The sequence below is a fragment of the Salminus brasiliensis genome, chromosome 12, assembly GCF_030463535.1.
Source record: "Salminus brasiliensis chromosome 12, fSalBra1.hap2, whole genome shotgun sequence".
NCBI lineage: Eukaryota > Metazoa > Chordata > Actinopteri > Characiformes > Bryconidae > Salminus > Salminus brasiliensis.
In genome coordinates, this window is record NC_132889.1 from 9,348,262 (window position 1) to 9,370,515 (window position 22,254).

Consider the following 22,254-nt stretch of genomic DNA (forward strand, 5'->3'; position numbering starts at 1 on the left):
TGCCATGTGTGCGTTGTGACTCCCGCAGTATGACTCTCACCGTCGATGCGTCTTTGTCACCAGGGCTCCCACACTCGGAACGACTCTCCCCGTGACAATCGACCTTAAAACATAATGGAAAAGAATAAAGTCCTCTCTCCGACCCTTATATTAAATAAGCCCAAACTCATTCTAACCCTAATACAAAATCACCACCTTCTTCTCTCTAACCATCAAATGAAATAACCCCATCCTTCCTCCAACCATAGTACAAAATAACCCCAATCTCATTCTTACACAGATACAAAAGAACACATTCCTCCTTCTAACCCTAAAACAAAACCGTTCCAACCTTCTAACCCTAATCTAAAAAAATAAAATAAAATAAAATCCATCTACAATAACACCTCCTCTCTCTAATCCCAAGATGAAATAACCCAATTCCTTCTTATCCGTAATACAAAAAACCCTCCCTAATTCTTGCACTAATACAAAACAAATCCATTCTCATTCTAACCCTAACATGAAATAACTCTTAATAACTCTCAATCTCATTCTTACCCTAATACAAATTAATCCCATCCCTCCAGTAACACAACTCAAGTTAATTTGTTAAACTCTCACTCAGCCCATATTATGCTATGACCATTCTACTTAGTTATACATTCATCAGTGGGTCATGGCCTTGTGTATCTACTGTTGCTTGCTGTCACTGAATCATAAGGCTGACCACATGTCTGCGCTAAACATACTTTCACTGACCTACTTTTCTCATGGTAAAGCCCGAGGCCCAGCTACAAACCCATATTTACTTACTTTACCTTCATCATTTTGCCTTGCTTCCAACCTATACACCAGCACCTACTTTTGCTCACTCAAAACTCACCATAGACCTAAGACTTGGACTAGGACTTCATCCTTTTGTGACCCAACCAAAAAGCCCCAATACAATATAACTCCATACTCCTAACCCTAAAACAAAATCTTCCTCCTAGCCCTAATAAAATAAATAATAAAAGAAAACCCCAACCTCAGTCTAACCCAAACACAATAACTCAATCTGCACTATAACCCTAATATAAAAAAAACAATCTTATTCTATGCTTAATGAAAAAGCACGTACTCTCTCTAACCCTAATACAAATTAACTGCATCCTCACTTTAATGACAATACCAACTAACCTCAACACAAAACAACCCTATTCTCATTCTTACCCCAACAGATTTTTTTAGAACTTTAATTTGACCCATTTTAAGCTGTCTTAGTTTTACATTTATCAGTAGGCCAAGGCCTTGTGTGCATCTACTTTTGCTTGCCCTCACTGAATCATAAGGCTGACGGCTGATGTTGAAATTTAATTTTACTGAACCTTCCTTTGTATCTTTAGGCTAAGGCCCAACTCACAGCCACTTTAACTCAATCCACCTTCATCATAAACCTGAAGCCCAGCTACAAACCTATTATTTACTTACTCTACCTTCCTCAAGCCGGCATTGCTCTCAATCACTGTATCAAAAGCCTAGCTCTAGACCTACTTTTTCTCACTCATATCTCACTCAAAGACTTTGACCAACTTTTGTAACCCAACCAAAAAGCTTGTGGAGGTCACTTATTTTCCTCTTCCCCCCCCCCCCCCCCAACAAGTCAGCCCCCAATAAGGCCTTATTACATCCACCAGACCAGCCTCTAGTTTTAAGAGGCACCTTTCATTACCAAGATCAAGTGTGTAATATTATGGATGAACCCTACACTCTTCCACACCTGTAATGCTGATCATTTCAAGCCCACTTCATATGGTTAGTATGGCACAGTATAATAGTTTGCTATTCTGCCACTTAATCCTAGTACACACTACACCAATTAAATGCCAACAAACAAGAATAAATCTATTGACTTACATATGCATACATCCTTATATAATTGAAACAATTACTTCTACACCAAAGGCTGTACTCTCTGGAAGTAACATACAGACGTAAATTGAGGGCTTACCATCTGTGACTTGGTTCTCTCGCGTAAAAACTGCTCTTTGGTGGAAAACGTGGGTGGCTCTTAAAAGAGCCGTTGGGTTTTGATTATGCCGCGAACACTGTTTACTTGGAGCTGGTGTACTTGGTCACGGCTTTTGTGCCCTCGGACACGGCGTGCTTGGCCAACTCACCGGGAAGTAGCAGACGCACAGCGGTCTGGATCTCCCTGGAGGTGATAGTAGAACGCTTGTTGTAGTGAGCCAAACGAGAAGACTCACCGGCGATACGCTCGAAGATGTCGTTCACGAACGAGTTCATGATGCCCATCGCTTTGGAGGAGATACCAGTGTCTGGGTGGACCTGCTTCAGCACCTTATACACGTAGATAGCATAGCTTTCCTTCCTGGACTTTCTGCGCTTCTTGCCTCCTTTCCCGGCCGTCTTGGTCACGGCTTTCTTAGATCCCTTCTTCGGGGCGGACTTGGCTGGCTCAGGCATTCTGCTCGTCGTCGAATAAGACTGAAGAATGAGGGGGAGGTGACAAGCTCCAACATTATTTAGACTCTAACATTCTAATTAGACGAGTTTCCGCCTCCAGAATGCCGTCAAACGACCATTGGACAACAGTTGAATGCTCGCTTCTTCTCAACCCTCCGTTCCCGTCTCTCCACCCCCTCCCTCTCTCTTGCCTCCCTACACCCGCTTCCCCCTCCCCCTCCCCTCAGCAGCATTCTCTTTGTTCGCCTACCCGCGCATTTTTACCCGCTGTGCAGACGGTACAATTATTTTTTTGCCACACCGGCGTTGACGGCGACATTCTGATTTTATTCAAACGTATAGTTCTGATTTAATCAACACACACGGGGGGGAAAGGAAGACAATATGCACGTATGTACTATTTACATATATAATGTGTATTGAAGCTTATTATACACAGAAATATAATGTTTATTCCTTCTGAAGATTAACTTCTTAACACAGAGCGGCCGGGAGTTCCATGATCATCACTGACTTATTTGCAAATAAACAAACAAATAAGGGACGCAGACGGCTCAATGTTTATATAAGGTTTTTAACACGTACAGTTCTGAATTCTAAAACAACGCACACGGGGGAAAATGGAAAAAGTAAGTATATCATTAGATCACTTTTTATTCCTCATGCAGGTTAACTACTTAAGTGTCCTGGAGATATTTTCATTTTTTCAAATTTTCATTCACTTATTGACTACCGTATTTAAAACAAACAAACTAACATGAAAAACAATCTCTTTTGTTGGATCTGTGGGTGGCTCTTAAAAGAGCCGTTGTGTTTAAGATTTGTTTAAGCCGAGCGTTTAACCTCCGAAGCCGTATAGAGTGCGTCCCTGGCGCTTCAGGGCGTACACCACATCCATAGCGGTGACGGTCTTTCTTTTAGCATGCTCGGTGTACGTGACTGCGTCCCTGATCACGTTCTCCAGGAACACTTTGAGCACACCGCGGGTCTCCTCGTAGATCAGACCGGAGATACGCTTGACGCCACCACGACGAGCCAGACGACGAATAGCCGGCTTAGTGATACCCTGGATGTTATCGCGAAGCACTTTACGATGACGCTTGGCGCCTCCTTTTCCAAGGCCTTTGCCTCCCTTGCCTCTGCCAGACATTCTCTCTGCTTCTTTTCCCAGTCGACGAGAAGAGAATCAATGAAGCTGCAGCACCCGAGGCACGCCTGTTATACCGCTCTATAGGACCTAGTTGAAAACAAGAGTGACGTCACACTATATTAGCTCCGTCTCATCTTCTAGACGCTGTACAGGAAAACAAGTGTTCTGTACCTACGTGCCTAGACCACTCAAACATCGCATATATATAGGCACTGAGTGGGTAGCCACACAAAATAGAGTCAACTAGCTGAATTGTCTTTTGTTTCAGTTCTCTCTGGATGTACACATATTCACAATTCAAAGTGCTCTATTTAGATAGTTTTAATGTGGATTTCATTAACACATAAGATGGTCATGTTGTTCATGTAACATGTGGTGTATTGCAACTTGGGGGGCAATCTGATAAGCCAAACAATAATAGCATCACTTTCCAATGTATTTGCAGCATGTCTTCCTTCTACTGCTTGCAGTTTCACAGTCTGGCCACACAATGGCATCCAGGCTCCACCGAGGGGGAGAGTCCATAGATTCAGAAGTCAAGTCAAATTTATTTGTACAGTGCTTTACATAATTAGTCATTAGTAAAAGACAGAGACAAATAAATAACGTAAGACATGAAGGATCAAAGACCCCCAGTGAGCATGCCAAACTAACAAGGGAGACCCATCCTCCTCTGGTCAGAACTATTAATAAATTACTGATAAAAGTTACCAAACCATCTATACTGTTGAACTGCTCTGATCACAATCATAATATATTAACCATGGTGTAACAGGAACAAACAACGGTTGCTACATAATATTGCAACACACACTGGATCATGCCTTTCCTTCACTGTGAATCCTTTAACTCATCATGATTCAACTTTGTAAACTTTGTAAAGTCAAGCAGGTCTGAAAGCTAGGCCGTTCAGTTATAATTAGGAGTCATAATAACTTCAGAAATAGCTAGGTCTAATGATGAAGTCATTCATAAATACATACATAAATAAATAAATAAATCCCAGTGACTTAAGCCAGCCAGGCCTTAGCTTAACATGAATTTACAGTGACTCAAAGTAGGCTCATACTCATACACACAGCCTATGACTCCTTTTCACTAAATAGAAGTGGATTGGGGCCATGTGACCTTTGACCTTTAGAAAACAGTGATCAAATGTTTATTTGCAGTTACAATGATAATATCATTATTATTAATACATGTCAACAAAGGCTACAACTCTTCTTTCTGAACCACAGAATGCCCTCAAATCTCCATAAATTATAATTGGTTGGGGACACAAAAACAATGGCACTCCACTACTCCCTAAATAGTGCACTACGTGAGTGTAGAAGCCATTATTATATGCACTCTGTAGGGAGTAGTGAGCTGCTTGGGAATTGGACAGTGTAATTCCGGTTCCAATGTCATTGCTTTTCTGAGATTACTGAACTATTGGCCAACGAACGGCAAACAAACTTCAGTTAAGACGCGGACACACTAGGTTTCTGTTGGCGTTTTTTTGCGAGCGAAATTAGCTACATTCATTTGTCGTTTCGGTAACTTACGGAAAATATATTTCGTGAACAAACACTAATTAGCCAACTACACACGCCACCCGGCTCTAAAACCCAGAAGATACGCTGCTGGTAGCTTGGTTTAAGCACGACCGTTTGTCCCTCACTTGTTCCAATTGCACACGAGTCCGTATTATCGTATTACAGCCACCTAGCCATCGCGCTACTCTCCAAGTTAAGATAAGATAGTCCTTTATTAGTCCCGCAGTGGGGAAATTCTCATGTGAAAGTTAGCTAGCTAGCCTCTCGGTTACACGAGTAGCTGGGACACAAATCACCCAAGTCAACCACGACAGTTAACATAAATAAAGCTATATACACCGTTCATACTAAACCTTGGCTGCCTCGAGTGAGTTTGTATTTATCTGGCAACTATATACGCACTGGCCTGTGTTATTGTTTGTGCTAACCGAGATAGCTAACATGCTAATCGCTAACTTTGCGTACTTTTAATTCATACTACAACTCAGCAGGCGGTACTGTTCCGTGGTCAATAGGAAATGGCACCCCATAATTAGGCCCATGTTTGTGTTTGCTGTTTATGCCAGCTAGCTGCGTTAGCCACGCTGCTAATCGCTAAACTGGCTCCAAGTGCAACTCCACACATAGATCCAGCAACGGCAGTTATACATCGATTTGCTGTGACTGGGTGTAAAACATTGCTCTCGGCAAAATGGAGTTTTCGAGTAATCGAGTTTTAACGTTAACGTTATCGTACTAACGGCACCACAACAGAGCTGAGCACACGCCCATTCCACGAAGCGACGCAAACTATAATGAAAAAAGGACGACGTTTCACATGGACATGTATGAACATTAAAAGTAGCTAACATTTCTCTTAACACCACACATACCTAGGTCAGCTGTTGACTCAATATTGATGGCTGTTCACATATGCGCCTTGGTCTCACATACAACCAAGTAAGTCCAAACACTACATCACGCTATTCTAACTATGCAACCACACACTGAGATCACAGCTCTAAATGAGCCAATACATGGCACATTTGTCAATAGGCTGAACTTGTAGTTCATCGTTGGAATTGTGGTCATTGATCTTAACACTACAATATAAAGACACTGTGTCCACAAAGACTTTTAAATAAAAAAAGAACAAACACACATCAATTGAATGGTTGAATCTATAAAACACGATCCTTCATCTATCAACACATATTGCTCAAACACATATAACCAGTACAGGGTATGTATTTGTGTTTGTATCTGTCAGAATGAATAGGCCCTCAAAGTTTACATCAAGCATGCCATATGTTTACAAATGACAGTTGCGTGCACGCACGCAAGCACACACACACACACACACACGCCCCACTTATATATATTTACCATTTAGATTCCCCAGGTTTATGGTATACATATTCGAATAACAGTCATATGTGCAGACAAGCACAGAGGGGGTAAAAGTTGCTTTATGCAGAGGCCTTAGAAATATGATGAATGAAGTGTGGATACCATCTGGTGGTCAGAATATGAATCTGCAGGTCCAAGTTACATTTATTTTCAGATATAGTTACATTTATTTTCAGATATATTCCTTTTGGGGGTTTTTTATTACTTTTTGTTGTACATTTACAGGGGCTGAAATGACCTAATGTAAGCTGATTCAAACAATGAAACATACAATAACACACAGAAACATGACATGACATCTAAATAGATGTAAACATTTGAACCCTGACTAAGATCACTAAGCTATAGCTTTGGATCAATAAAGCTAAGTGAATATACTGAGAATCAGTTACACTGTAACAATTTTCTGTGTTACATGGGGACAGAATCTCTACTGCGGTTTACAAACACTGACATGACCTTTGCAGTCCTTTGTCCAGTTAGTACCCACACTGTTAACACTGACACAGGCAATTAGAAAAGATCTTTACCAATGTGAAGTTCAAGGCATAGGTTGTAGCAAATTAATACAACCGTGTTATAATGTTTAAAAACAGCACTTGACTAGCCTTAATACTTGGCACATGTGTCAATAGGCAGAACTTGTAGTAAGGCATCATGGGTGTTGTAGTCCCATGTAATCTAATACACTACAAGTTAAAGACACAGTGTCCACAGAGACATTTGAAGAAAGAAAGAACAAACACGAGTATAATGAATGGTATATTTTGCCTATAAGGGAAAAGCCCCTAATGAGGCCAACTAAAGCTACACGTGTTTACCATTTGTATCCCTCAGGTTTCCGCTATACATCTTCTAATAACTGTCATATTTGCCAGATTAGACAAACGCAGAGGGAGTGAAAGTTGCTTTATACAAAGGCATATAGACATGTGATGCAGTTAATGGAAGAGAAAGAAGGATGGAAAGAAACTGCGGTAAGCAAAGTAAGTGTAGAGCTCATGATGAAGTCAGGGTGAGTGGAAGCAGTTTGGCTAGACCTACCCCTTAGGCTTCTGATGGAGTTTCAGTGCTAGGCCTTAAGACTATGTAGTCACAGAACGTGAATGAAGTGTGGATACCATCTGGTGGTCAGAATATGAATCTGCAGGTCCAAGTTACATTTATTTTCAGATATATTCCTTTTGGGGGTTTTTTATTACTTTTTGTTGTACATTTACTGGGGCTGAAATGACCTAATGTAAGCTGATTCAAACAATGAAACATACAATAACACACAGAAACATGACATGACGTCTAAATAGATGTAAACATTTGAACCCTGACTAAGATCACTAAGCTATAGCTTTGGATCAATAAAGCTAAGTGAATATACTGAGAATCAGTTACACTATACCAATTTTCTGTGTTACATGGGGACAGAATCTCTACTGCGGTTTACAAACACTGACATGACCTTTGCAGTCCTTTGTCCAGTTAGTACCCACACTGTTAACACTGACACAGGCTATTAGAAAAGATCTTTACCAATGTGAAGTTCAAGGCATAGGTTGTAGCAAATTAATACAACCGTGCTAAAATGTTTAAAAACAGCACTTGACTAGCCTTAATACTTGGCACATGTGTCAATAGGCAGAACTTGTAGTAAGGCATCATGGGTGTTGTAGTCCCATGTAATCTAATACACTACAAGTTAAAGACACAGTGTCCACAGAGACATTTGAAGAAAGAAAGAACAAACACGAGTATAATGAATGGTATATTTTGCCTATAAGGGAAAAGCCCCTAATGAGGCCAACTAAAGCTACACGTGTTTACCATTTGTATCCCTCAGGTTTCCGCTATACATCTTCTAATAACTGTCATATTTGCCAGATTAGACAAACGCAGAGGGAGTGAAAGTTGCTTTATACAAAGGCATATAGACATGTGATGCAGTTAATGGAAGAGAAAGAAGGATGGAAAGAAACTGCGGTAAGCAAAGTAAGTGTAGAGCTCATGATGAAGTCAGGGTGAGTGGAAGCAGTTTGGCTAGACCTACCCCTTAGGCTTCTGATGGAGTTTCAGTGCTAGGCCTTAAGATTATGTAGTCACAGAACGTGAATGAAGTGTGGATACCATCTGGTGGTCAGAATATGAATCTGCAGGTCCAAGTTACATTTATTTTCAGATATATTCCTTTTGGGGTTTTTTTATTACTTTTTGTTGTACATTTACTGGGGCTGAAATGACCTAATGTAAGCTGATTCAAACAATGAAACATACAATAACACACAGAAACATGACATGACATCTAAATAGATGTAAACATTTGAACCCTGACTAAGATCATTAAGCTATAGCTTTGGATCAATAAAGCTAAGTGAATATACTGAGAATCAGTTTCACTATACCAATGTTCTGTGTTACATGGGGACAGAATCTCTACTGCGGTTTACAAACACTGACATGACCTTTGCAGTCCTTTGTCCAGTTAGTACCCACACTGTTAACACTGACACAGGCCATTAGAAAAGATCTTTACCAATGTGAAGTTCAAGGCATAGGTTGTAGCAAATTAATACAACCGTGCTAAAATGTTTAAAAACAGCACTTGACTAGCCTTAATACTTGGCACATGTGTCAATAGGCAGAACTTGTAGTAAGGCATCATGGGTAGTGTAGTCCCATGTAATCTAATACACTACAAGTTAAAGACACAGTGTCCACAGAGACATTTGAAGAAAGAAAGAACAAACACGAGTATAATGAATGGTATATTTTGCCTATAAGGGAAAAGCCCCTAATGAGGCCAACTAAAGCTACACGTGTTTACCATTTGTATCCCTCAGGTTTCCGCTATACATCTTCTAATAACTGTCATATTTGCCAGATTAGACAAATGCAGAGGGAGTGAAAGTTGCTTTATACAAAGGCATATAGACATGTGATGCAGTTAATGGAAGAGAAAGAAGGATGGAAAGAAACTGCGGTAAGCAAAGTAAGTGTAGAGCTCATGATGAAGTCAGGGTGAGTGGAAGCAGTTTGGCTAGACCTACCCCTTAGGCTTCTGATGGGGTTTCAGTGCTAGGCCTTAAGTCGATGTAGTCGCAGAAAGTGAATGGAGTGTGTTTGCCATCTGGTGGTCAAAATATGAATCTGCAAAATGTAGCGTAAAGAATCTGTTTTTGGTCCACAAAGTCATTTAAAGAAGCACCTGTCAAACTTCTCCCAGAGTAATGTGCCTTGGAAACGATATGGGATGTGATCTATTCATTTATTTATTTTTTGTAGTGACAAGCTATGGGGTCATTCATAACTTTGCATCCTAATAATATGTCAAATCTCCTGAGTATCTATGCGGTTTAAGAAATGGTTTGACTAAAAGGGTCATCAACGAGGTATCAAGGTAATATCTATCATTCTGTCCTACTTTGTCATTAGCATATTGTTCCAAACAAAATCTAACCCCTAACGAAAATCACCCCACAAGACGTATATTTACTTTTTTAGATGTACTGGTGCAGTTAAATATAAATAGCTTTGTAGACTTACTGGCGTTCACAACCATCTGTCATGTGTAAAATGTGCAATATACACATACATACACGTAGATATCCACATTGTTAACGTTTGCATTTGCCTAGTTTGACCACACGATGGCATCCACGCTCCATTCATGACAGGTGTCCGTGGCCCCAAAACACCGGTGTCGTTTGTAATAGGACAATTCCAAAAGCCTTCCTATAAACTACATAGAAGCGCACTACTCTACTCAAGTGTCAAAGGATTCTACTCTCTATTAGATAGCCGGGTGCCTCCCAGACACGACAAATACTTCACCCGGTATTCATTGCCGGTATTCATTGTGCGAAACGCACAAATATAAAATAAAAAGACAAATAACAATAATAATAATAATAAATCGTTCCCTAGGCTTCTCTGAAGGGTAAATGTAATTTGCGCTATGGGTTACACTTGAAGGGTTACACTTCTAGACAAATTAAATAGGTGAGGGGAAACGTGAATTTTGGTTCAGTTTTATGGATTTTATAAAACCAAGCACAAACAATGGAGCCATCATCTCCATTGTAACTCCATCTCCAAAATTTTTGCATATGTCTGAAACTTAAGTACCCAAAATCAAGCTCTAAATATTTATGTATATACTCACACTGTATGTACACACAAATAGGGCTCTCAAACCGTGCTTGCAGTATAGTTTCAACACACGGTGACATCCACGCTCCATCCATGGACAAATTCCGTTTGCATTAAGTCAAAACCTTTCTACACACTACATAGAAGTGTACTGCTTTACTGAAGTGTCAGTGGCTATTTTTTTTCTACGGGGTTGAATGAAATTCGAACTGTACTGTTAGGATGATGTTGTCTCAACCAGTAAACATGTATTTAAAAAAAAAATACTAATAAAAAGTGAAATATGTATTAATAAATACGGCAATTTTAATGTGAAACGTAGTACGAAATAACAATATTGTCAATAGTGTCTCAATATCGATATCGTTTTTGATTTTGGGGGGCGGGGGTCCCACTAATTTCGGCAAATAGAAAAATGACGGGAAAAAGGGTACCTTACAATATGAAATGCCCTGCATCGACAGAATTAGTTTTGACCAAAACAAATGGCTACATTTCCCCAATACGTGCTCACCTGGGCGGCGTAAACGCCTTTGCTGCTGCCCTTAACCAACGATACAGCCACTGTTGGTCTCGCTGCGCAGCTCTCTCGGCCTTACGGAATTGAGATGCGCGCGTCCTAATAGCTGTAAGGTATATAAAGACAACACAAGAGTGAGGCGGACATTTGCTGTTTCGCCACGGACACAGGTAGGTGGCTCTTAAAAGAGCCGTTGGGTATTTCAGGTAAACGTCAAAGCGCACTGTTTAAGCGCGCTCTCCGCGAATACGGCGGGCCAGCTGGATGTCTTTAGGCATGATGGTGACTCTCTTGGCGTGGATAGCGCACAGGTTAGTATCTTCAAATAGACCCACCAAGTATGCCTCGCTAGCCTCCTGCAGGGCCATGACGGCGGAGCTCTGGAAGCGGAGATCGGTCTTGAAATCCTGAGCGATCTCACGCACTAGCCGCTGGAAGGGTAGCTTGCGGATCAGCAGCTCCGTCGACTTCTGGTAGCGGCGGATCTCCCGCAGAGCCACGGTGCCGGGCCTGTAACGGTGAGGCTTCTTTACGCCGCCGGTGGCGGGGGCGCTCTTGCGGGCAGCCTTGGTGGCGAGCTGCTTCCTCGGGGCCTTGCCACCGGTGGATTTACGGGCTGTTTGCTTGGTTCTTGCCATCGCGTTGAACTCTGCTCTCCTCAGCGGGTAAAGAAAGAGAATGAGCTGTTGCTTGCTTCACATGGCTTTTAAGCGTTCGAGCCGCTCGCCGCTCATTGGGCGTCCTAAAGGTGTCCGTTACCCATTGGGCGGCCGGCAATACGTCGGTGACACGCTATTGGGCGTCTTCTTTTCAAAACGAAAAATACAGCCCACTAATAGTGGCGGGCTCCATAAAAAAAAAAATGAAAAAAGATAATATATATTTTAGCGAATACACATATATACACACACATATATATATATATATATATATATATAAATAAATATAATATGTGCGTTGGACTCAGTACGTTAAATATATGAAAACAAATCACACATTGGCAATTGTTACAAAAATTGTACTACAGTAACACGGGAGGAGAATAGAAAAATAGAGGGCAGCCTGTTTATCAATAACTCCGGCCGTATGAAGCTACCATTCTTGGAAGTCACATTAAGAATATATGGTGGGTGTTTAAGGAACAGCACTTTTTTTAAGAAAAAATGGGTGGCTCTTAAAAGAGCCTTTGTGTATAGACAAATTAACTGAGAGCGCCAATTTACTTAGTCTTAACGGTCTTCTCGGTCTTCTTGGGCAGCAGTACAGCCTGAATGTTGGGAAGCACACCACCCTGGGCGATAGTGACTCCTCCGAGCAGTTTGTTCAGCTCCTCGTCGTTACGAACAGCCAGCTGCAGGTGACGGGGAATGATACGGGTCTTCTTGTTGTCGCGGGCGGCGTTGCCAGCCAACTCGAGAATCTCAGCGGTGAGATATTCCAGGACGGCGGCCAAGTAGACGGGAGCGCCGGCGCCGACTCGCTCAGCATAGTTGCCTTTGCGCAGGAGCCTGTGCACACGGCCAACAGGGAACTGCAATCCGGCGCGGGACGAGCGAGTCTTGGCCTTGGCCCTAGCTTTACCGCCGGTTTTACCCCTTCCACTCATGATTCGCGTCAGTCGAGTTCGTTGAACGCAGCTGAAATAAACACGGCGAGCGACCGACGCCGTTGATATAGCTAAAACGCCTGCGTTCCTATTGGCTAAAAGCTAGACACACCAACAGCCAATCGCATATCCGCCGTCAGACTCTAGCGTCCTCCCACCTCTGCTCGCTTTGCAACCCGACCCCCTCCTCCTCTCGTGCTGTGTGTCTGGTTGAGCGAGAGCGAGAGAGAGAAAGAAAGAAAACGGTGTACAGAAAGAACCCCCCCCCCCACACACACACACACACACACACACACACACACTCATGCCCAGTGTTTCCTTTCCCGCTCAAATAAAACACGTACGGCCATAAAGTACTCTGATCATAGAAGGAAAGTAAAGTCAAACCCGAAAATATGTACACTATTGTAAATAGAGCTATTTTATGGGATAGTTACTGCTGTTCTTCTTCCGGCTTAACGTTTTTTGTTTGTTTTTTGATTCATTTTGCAGTAACAAGGAAAATAAAGCTGTTTGAGATGAAACTGTGGGGTGGCTCTTAAAAGAGCCGTTGTAAAGGGAAACAAGACATGAAGTTAAAGGGCGTGACTGTTTACTTCTTCTTAGGGGCAGCCTTTTTCGCCTTCGCCGCTTTGGGCTTAGCTGCTTTAGGCTTGACCGCTTTGGCTTTCTTTGGGCTCTTGGTCGCCTTTTTGGGAGGCACCGGCTTCTTGGCCTTCTTGGGGCTTTTCGCTGCCTTCTTAGCGGCCGCGACGGGCTTCTTGGCCTTCTTGGGGGATTTCTTAGCCGCAGTGGGTTTCTTGGCTGCTACCTTCTTGGGCTTCTTGGCCGCGGCTGGTTTCTTGGCGGCCGGCTTCTTAGCTTTAGGTGCCGGCTTCTTGGCGGCCGGCTTCTTCTTAGCCTCGGTCTGCTTCTTGTTAAGCTTGAAAGAGCCCGACGCGCCGGTGCCTTTGGTCTGCACCAGAGTGCCCTTGGTGACGAGGCTCTTGACGGCGAGCTTAACGCGTGAGTTGTTCTTCTCGACGTCGTAGCCGCCGGCAGCCAGGGCTTTCTTCAGGGCGGCGAGAGACACGCCGCTCCTCTCCTTGGACGCAGAGACGGCCTTGACGATGAGCTCGCCGACGCTGGGGCCGGCTTTCTTGGGGCGGGCGGCGGCCTTCTTCTTGGGGGCCTTGGCGGGCGCCGAGGCGGCTGGGGCTGGAGCGACTTCTGCCATTGTTCTGCTTTGCTGAGAGCTGGAGTGAGCACAAACTGCTGCAGCGTTCTGTGGAACCTCCGGCTGCAGCGAGGGGGGCGGCCCTTAAAAGTCACATGAGAACGTTGTGGACTCAACTCGCCCGTGCAGCCGTGCCGCAACGAAAGACTCGCACTTGTGTTTTCTCTCGGCGTTTGTCGAGCGAAATATGAGCGAAAGCCCAACCTGGCGATCGTGGAAATGCTCTATCGTCTCCGAAAGGCTCCATCGTGTGTAGAGAAGGCGGGAAGGGCAGCGAAACGACGCCGCTTTTCGCACGGTTCACACCAAAGCGTGCCGCGCTGCCGGCGTGCGGAACGGGCGACGGCGCATTTGACGTGCTAATCGGTGGAAAACGGCGTCAAAATGTGTTGCGAGCTGGGCGAGCCTTGTCCGGAGCGATAGAGGAGAGCCTCGGTGAGAGCGTGTTGGGAATCCGATGCATGGGTGCGTTGTTTTGCTCGTCGTGCGGGGCGCCCTTGAGAGGTGTGTAAAGCACAGTGTTGCCATGTGTGCGTTGTGACTCCCGCAGTATGACTCTCACCGTCGATGCGTCTTTGTCACCAGGGCTCCCACACTCGGAACGACTCTCCCCGTGACAATCGACCTTAAAACATAATGGAAAAGAATAAAGTCCTCTCTCCGACCCTTATATTAAATAAGCCCAAACTCATTCTAACCCTAATACAAAATCACCACCTTCTTCTCTCTAACCATCAAATGAAATAACCCCATCCTTCCTCCAACCATAGTACAAAATAACCCCAATCTCATTCTTACACAGATACAAAAGAACACATTCCTCCTTCTAACCCTAAAACAAAACCGTTCCAACCTTCTAACCCTAATCTAAAAAAATAAAATAAAATAAAATCCATCTACAATAACACCTCCTCTCTCTAATCCCAAGATGAAATAACCCAATTCCTTCTTATCCGTAATACAAAAAACCCTCCCTAATTCTTGCACTAATACAAAACAAATCCATTCTCATTCTAACCCTAACATGAAATAACTCTTAATAACTCTCAATCTCATTCTTACCCTAATACAAATTAATCCCATCCCTCCAGTAACACAACTCAAGTTAATTTGTTAAACTCTCACTCAGCCCATATTATGCTATGACCATTCTACTTAGTTATACATTCATCAGTGGGTCATGGCCTTGTGTATCTACTGTTGCTTGCTGTCACTGAATCATAAGGCTGACCACATGTCTGCGCTAAACATACTTTCACTGACCTACTTTTCTCATGGTAAAGCCCGAGGCCCAGCTACAAACCCATATTTACTTACTTTACCTTCATCATTTTGCCTTGCTTCCAACCTATACACCAGCACCTACTTTTGCTCACTCAAAACTCACCATAGACCTAAGACTTGGACTAGGACTTCATCCTTTTGTGACCCAACCAAAAAGCCCCAATACAATATAACTCCATACTCCTAACCCTAAAACAAAATCTTCCTCCTAGCCCTAATAAAATAAATAATAAAAGAAAACCCCAACCTCAGTCTAACCCAAACACAATAACTCAATCTGCACTATAACCCTAATATAAAAAAAACAATCTTATTCTATGCTTAATGAAAAAGCACGTACTCTCTCTAACCCTAATACAAATTAACTGCATCCTCACTTTAATGACAATACCAACTAACCTCAACACAAAACAACCCTATTCTCATTCTTACCCCAACAGATTTTTTTAGAACTTTAATTTGACCCATTTTAAGCTGTCTTAGTTTTACATTTATCAGTAGGCCAAGGCCTTGTGTGCATCTACTTTTGCTTGCCCTCACTGAATCATAAGGCTGACGGCTGATGTTGAAATTTAATTTTACTGAACCTTCCTTTGTATCTTTAGGCTAAGGCCCAACTCACAGCCACTTTAACTCAATCCACCTTCATCATAAACCTGAAGCCCAGCTACAAACCTATTATTTACTTACTCTACCTTCCTCAAGCCGGCATTGCTCTCAATCACTGTATCAAAAGCCTAGCTCTAGACCTACTTTTTCTCACTCATATCTCACTCAAAGACTTTGACCAACTTTTGTAACCCAACCAAAAAGCTTGTGGAGGTCACTTATTTTCCTCTTCCCCCCCCCCCAACAAGTCAGCCCCCAATAAGGCCTTATTACATCCACCAGACCAGCCTCTAGTTTTAAGAGGCACCTTTCATTACCAAGATCAAGTGTGTAATATTATGGATGAACCCTACACTCTTCCACACCTGTAATGCTGATCATTTCAAGCCCACTTCATATGGTTAGTATGGCACAGTATAATAGTTTGCTATTCTGCCACTTAATCCTAGTACACACTACACCAATTAAATGCCAACAAACAAGAATAAATCTATTGACTTACATATGCATACATCCTTATATAATTGAAACAATTACTTCTACACCAAAGGCTGTACTCTCTGGAAGTAACATACAGACGTAAATTGAGGGCTTACCATCTGTGACTTGGTTCTCTCGCGTAAAAACTGCTCTTTGGTGGAAAACGTGGGTGGCTCTTAAAAGAGCCGTTGGGTTTTGATTATGCCGCGAACACTGTTTACTTGGAGCTGGTGTACTTGGTCACGGCTTTTGTGCCCTCGGACACGGCGTGCTTGGCCAACTCACCGGGAAGTAGCAGACGCACAGCGGTCTGGATCTCCCTGGAGGTGATAGTAGAACGCTTGTTGTAGTGAGCCAAACGAGAAGACTCACCGGCGATACGCTCGAAGATGTCGTTCACGAACGAGTTCATGATGCCCATCGCTTTGGAGGAGATACCAGTGTCTGGGTGGACCTGCTTCAGCACCTTATACACGTAGATAGCATAGCTTTCCTTCCTGGACTTTCTGCGCTTCTTGCCTCCTTTCCCGGCCGTCTTGGTCACGGCTTTCTTAGATCCCTTCTTCGGGGCGGACTTGGCTGGCTCAGGCATTCTGCTCGTCGTCGAATAAGACTGAAGAATGAGGGGGAGGTGACAAGCTCCAACATTATTTAGACTCTAACATTCTAATTAGACGAGTTTCCGCCTCCAGAATGCCGTCAAACGACCATTGGACAACAGTTGAATGCTCGCTTCTTCTCAACCCTCCGTTCCCGTCTCTCCACCCCCTCCCTCTCTCTTGCCTCCCTACACCCGCTTCCCCCTCCCCCTCCCCTCAGCAGCATTCTCTTTGTTCGCCTACCCGCGCATTTTTACCCGCTGTGCAGACGGTACAATTATTTTTTTGCCACACCGGCGTTGACGGCGACATTCTGATTTTATTCAAACGTATAGTTCTGATTTAATCAACACACACGGGGGGGAAAGGAAGACAATATGCACGTATGTACTATTTACATATATAATGTGTATTGAAGCTTATTATACACAGAAATATAATGTTTATTCCTTCTGAAGATTAACTTCTTAACACAGAGCGGCCGGGAGTTCCATGATCATCACTGACTTATTTGCAAATAAACAAACAAATAAGGGACGCAGACGGCTGCTTTATACAAAGGCATATAGACATGTGATGCAGTTAATGGAAGAGAAAGAAGGATGGAAAGAAACTGCGGTAAGCAAAGTAAGTGTAGAGCTCATGATGAAGTCAGGGTGAGTGGAAGCAGTTTGGCTAGACCTACCCCTTAGGCTTCTGATGGAGTTTCAGTGCTAGGCCTTAAGATTATGTAGTCACAGAACGTGAATGAAGTGTGGATACCATCTGGTGGTCAGAATATGAATCTGCAGGTCCAAGTTACATTTATTTTCAGATATATTCCTTTTGGGGGTTTTTTATTACTTTTTGTTGTACATTTACTGGGGCTGAAATGACCTAATGTAAGCTGATTCAAACAATGAAACATACAATAACACACAGAAACATGACATGACATCTAAATAGATGTAAACATTTGAACCCTGACTAAGATCATTAAGCTATAGCTTTGGATCAATAAAGCTAAGTGAATATACTGAGAATCAGTTTCACTATACCAATGTTCTGTGTTACATGGGGACAGAATCTCTACTGCGGTTTACAAACACTGACATGACCTTTGCAGTCCTTTGTCCAGTTAGTACCCACACTGTTAACACTGACACAGGCCATTAGAAAAGATCTTTACCAATGTGAAGTTCAAGGCATAGGTTGTAGCAAATTAATACAACCGTGCTAAAATGTTTAAAAACAGCACTTGACTAGCCTTAATACTTGGCACATGTGTCAATAGGCAGAACTTGTAGTAAGGCATCATGGGTAGTGTAGTCCCATGTAATCTAATACACTACAAGTTAAAGACACAGTGTCCACAGAGACATTTGAAGAAAGAAAGAACAAACACGAGTATAATGAATGGTATATTTTGCCTATAAGGGAAAAGCCCCTAATGAGGCCAACTAAAGCTACACGTGTTTACCATTTGTATCCCTCAGGTTTCCGCTATACATCTTCTAATAACTGTCATATTTGCCAGATTAGACAAATGCAGAGGGAGTGAAAGTTGCTTTATACAAAGGCATATAGACATGTGATGCAGTTAATGGAAGAGAAAGAAGGATGGAAAGAAACTGCGGTAAGCAAAGTAAGTGTAGAGCTCATGATGAAGTCAGGGTGAGTGGAAGCAGTTTGGCTAGACCTACCCCTTAGGCTTCTGATGGGGTTTCAGTGCTAGGCCTTAAGTCGATGTAGTCGCAGAAAGTGAATGGAGTGTGTTTGCCATCTGGTGGTCAAAATATGAATCTGCAAAATGTAGCGTAAAGAATCTGTTTTTGGTCCACAAAGTCATTTAAAGAAGCACCTGTCAAACTTCTCCCAGAGTAATGTGCCTTGGAAACGATATGGGATGTGATCTATTCATTTATTTATTTTTTGTAGTGACAAGCTATGGGGTCATTCATAACTTTGCATCCTAATAATATGTCAAATCTCCTGAGTATCTATGCGGTTTAAGAAATGGTTTGACTAAAAGGGTCATCAACGAGGTATCAAGGTAATATCTATCATTCTGTCCTACTTTGTCATTAGCATATTGTTCCAAACAAAATCTAACCCCTAACGAAAATCACCCCACAAGACGTATATTTACTTTTTTAGATGTACTGGTGCAGTTAAATATAAATAGCTTTGTAGACTTACTGGCGTTCACAACCATCTGTCATGTGTAAAATGTGCAATATACACATACATACACGTAGATATCCACATTGTTAACGTTTGCATTTGCCTAGTTTGACCACACGATGGCATCCACGCTCCATTCATGACAGGTGTCCGTGGCCCCAAAACACCGGTGTCGTTTGTAATAGGACAATTCCAAAAGCCTTCCTATAAACTACATAGAAGCGCACTACTCTACTCAAGTGTCAAAGGATTCTACTCTCTATTAGATAGCCGGGTGCCTCCCAGACACGACAAATACTTCACCCGGTATTCATTGCCGGTATTCATTGTGCGAAACGCACAAATATAAAATAAAAAGACAAATAACAATAATAATAATAATAAATCGTTCCCTAGGCTTCTCTGAAGGGTAAATGTAATTTGCGCTATGGGTTACACTTGAAGGGTTACACTTCTAGACAAATTAAATAGGTGAGGGGAAACGTGAATTTTGGTTCAGTTTTATGGATTTTATAAAACCAAGCACAAACAATGGAGCCATCATCTCCATTGTAACTCCATCTCCAAAATTTTTGCATATGTCTGAAACTTAAGTACCCAAAATCAAGCTCTAAATATTTATGTATATACTCACACTGTATGTACACACAAATAGGGCTCTCAAACCGTGCTTGCAGTATAGTTTCAACACACGGTGACATCCACGCTCCATCCATGGACAAATTCCGTTTGCATTAAGTCAAAACCTTTCTACACACTACATAGAAGTGTACTGCTTTACTGAAGTGTCAGTGGCTATTTTTTTTCTACGGGGTTGAATGAAATTCGAACTGTACTGTTAGGATGATGTTGTCTCAACCAGTAAACATGTATTTAAAAAAAAAATACTAATAAAAAGTGAAATATGTATTAATAAATACGGCAATTTTAATGTGAAACGTAGTACGAAATAACAATATTGTCAATAGTGTCTCAATATCGATATCGTTTTTGATTTTGGGGGGCGGGGGTCCCACTAATTTCGGCAAATAGAAAAATGACGGGAAAAAGGGTACCTTACAATATGAAATGCCCTGCATCGACAGAATTAGTTTTGACCAAAACAAATGGCTACATTTCCCCAATACGTGCTCACCTGGGCGGCGTAAACGCCTTTGCTGCTGCCCTTAACCAACGATACAGCCACTGTTGGTCTCGCTGCGCAGCTCTCTCGGCCTTACGGAATTGAGATGCGCGCGTCCTAATAGCTGTAAGGTATATAAAGACAACACAAGAGTGAGGCGGACATTTGCTGTTTCGCCACGGACACAGGTAGGTGGCTCTTAAAAGAGCCGTTGGGTATTTCAGGTAAACGTCAAAGCGCACTGTTTAAGCGCGCTCTCCGCGAATACGGCGGGCCAGCTGGATGTCTTTAGGCATGATGGTGACTCTCTTGGCGTGGATAGCGCACAGGTTAGTATCTTCAAATAGACCCACCAAGTATGCCTCGCTAGCCTCCTGCAGGGCCATGACGGCGGAGCTCTGGAAGCGGAGATCGGTCTTGAAATCCTGAGCGATCTCACGCACTAGCCGCTGGAAGGGTAGCTTGCGGATCAGCAGCTCCGTCGACTTCTGGTAGCGGCGGATCTCCCGCAGAGCCACGGTGCCGGGCCTGTAACGGTGAGGCTTCTTTACGCCGCCGGTGGCGGGGGCGCTCTTGCGGGCAGCCTTGGTGGCGAGCTGCTTCCTCGGGGCCTTGCCACCGGTGGATTTACGGGCTGTTTGCTTGGTTCTTGCCATCGCGTTGAACTCTGCTCTCCTCAGCGGGTAAAGAAAGAGAATGAGCTGTTGCTTGCTTCACATGGCTTTTAAGCGTTCGAGCCGCTCGCCGCTCATTGGGCGTCCTAAAGGTGTCCGTTACCCATTGGGCGGCCGGCAATACGTCGGTGACACGCTATTGGGCGTCTTCTTTTCAAAACGAAAAATACAGCCCACTAATAGTGGCGGGCTCCATAAAAAAAAAAATGAAAAAAGATAATATATATTTTAGCGAATACACATATATACACACACACATATATATATATATATATATATATATATATATAAATAAATATAATATGTGCGTTGGACTCAGTACGTTAAATATATGAAAACAAATCACACATTGGCAATTGTTACAAAAATTGTACTACAGTAACACGGGAGGAGAATAGAAAAATAGAGGGCAGCCTGTTTATCAATAACTCCGGCCGTATGAAGCTACCATTCTTGGAAGTCACATTAAGAATATATGGTGGGTGTTTAAGGAACAGCACTTTTTTTAAGAAAAAATGGGTGGCTCTTAAAAGAGCCTTTGTGTATGGACAAATTAACTGAGAGCGCCAATTTACTTAGTCTTAACGGTCTTCTCGGTCTTCTTGGGCAGCAGTACAGCCTGAATGTTGGGAAGCACACCACCCTGGGCGATAGTGACTCCTCCGAGCAGTTTGTTCAGCTCCTCGTCGTTACGAACAGCCAGCTGCAGGTGACGGGGAATGATACGGGTCTTCTTGTTGTCGCGGGCGGCGTTGCCAGCCAACTCGAGAATCTCAGCGGTGAGATATTCCAGGACGGCGGCCAAGTAGACGGGAGCGCCGGCGCCGACTCGCTCAGCATAGTTGCCTTTGCGCAGGAGCCTGTGCACACGGCCAACAGGGAACTGCAATCCGGCGCGGGACGAGCGAGTCTTGGCCTTGGCCCTAGCTTTACCGCCGGTTTTACCCCTTCCACTCATGATTCGCGTCAGTCGAGTTCGTTGAACGCAGCTGAAATAAACACGGCGAGCGACCGACGCCGTTGATATAGCTAAAACGCCTGCGTTCCTATTGGCTAAAAGCTAGACACACCAACAGCCAATCGCATATCCGCCGTCAGACTCTAGCGTCCTCCCACCTCTGCTCGCTTTGCAACCCGACCCCCTCCTCCTCTCGTGCTGTGTGTCTGGTTGAGCGAGAGCGAGAGAGAGAAAGAAAGAAAACGGTGTACAGAAAGAACCCCCCCCCCCACACACACACACACACTCATGCCCAGTGTTTCCTTTCCCGCTCAAATAAAACACGTACGGCCATAAAGTACTCTGATCATAGAAGGA

General features: G+C 43.2%; 7 protein-coding genes across 7 annotated transcripts; all 7 read right to left on the reverse strand.

The window, feature by feature from the left end:
• Positions 1-2,073: 2,073 nt before the first annotated feature.
• On the reverse strand, positions 2,074-2,448 carry LOC140574323 (histone H2B). Its single transcript, XM_072694113.1, has one exon. The coding sequence runs from the start codon at positions 2,446-2,448 to the stop codon at positions 2,074-2,076; it is 375 nt and encodes a 124-aa protein (XP_072550214.1).
• An 838-nt stretch (positions 2,449-3,286) lies between these two features.
• Positions 3,287-3,598, reverse strand: LOC140574398 (histone H4). The gene has a single exon (XM_072694221.1). It carries the CDS (start codon positions 3,596-3,598, stop codon positions 3,287-3,289), a length of 312 nt encoding a protein of 103 aa, XP_072550322.1.
• Positions 3,599-11,412: 7,814 nt separating this feature from the next.
• On the reverse strand, positions 11,413-11,823 carry LOC140574281 (histone H3). The gene has a single exon (XM_072694062.1). The coding sequence runs from the start codon at positions 11,821-11,823 to the stop codon at positions 11,413-11,415; it is 411 nt and encodes a 136-aa protein (XP_072550163.1).
• Positions 11,824-12,404: 581 nt separating this feature from the next.
• On the reverse strand, positions 12,405-21,897 carry LOC140574152 (uncharacterized). Its single transcript, XM_072693883.1, has 2 exons — positions 21,515-21,897; positions 12,405-12,822 (listed from the first exon to the last, which is right to left on the reverse strand). Exons 1-2 carry the CDS (start codon positions 21,895-21,897, stop codon positions 12,405-12,407), a joined length of 801 nt encoding a protein of 266 aa, XP_072549984.1.
• On the reverse strand, positions 13,384-14,007 carry LOC140573707 (histone H1-like). The gene has a single exon (XM_072693219.1). The coding sequence runs from the start codon at positions 14,005-14,007 to the stop codon at positions 13,384-13,386; it is 624 nt and encodes a 207-aa protein (XP_072549320.1).
• Positions 16,598-16,972, reverse strand: LOC140574322 (histone H2B). Its single transcript, XM_072694112.1, has one exon. The coding sequence runs from the start codon at positions 16,970-16,972 to the stop codon at positions 16,598-16,600; it is 375 nt and encodes a 124-aa protein (XP_072550213.1).
• On the reverse strand, positions 20,511-20,921 carry LOC140574282 (histone H3). The gene has a single exon (XM_072694063.1). It carries the CDS (start codon positions 20,919-20,921, stop codon positions 20,511-20,513), a length of 411 nt encoding a protein of 136 aa, XP_072550164.1.
• Positions 21,898-22,254: the final 357 nt, after the last annotated feature.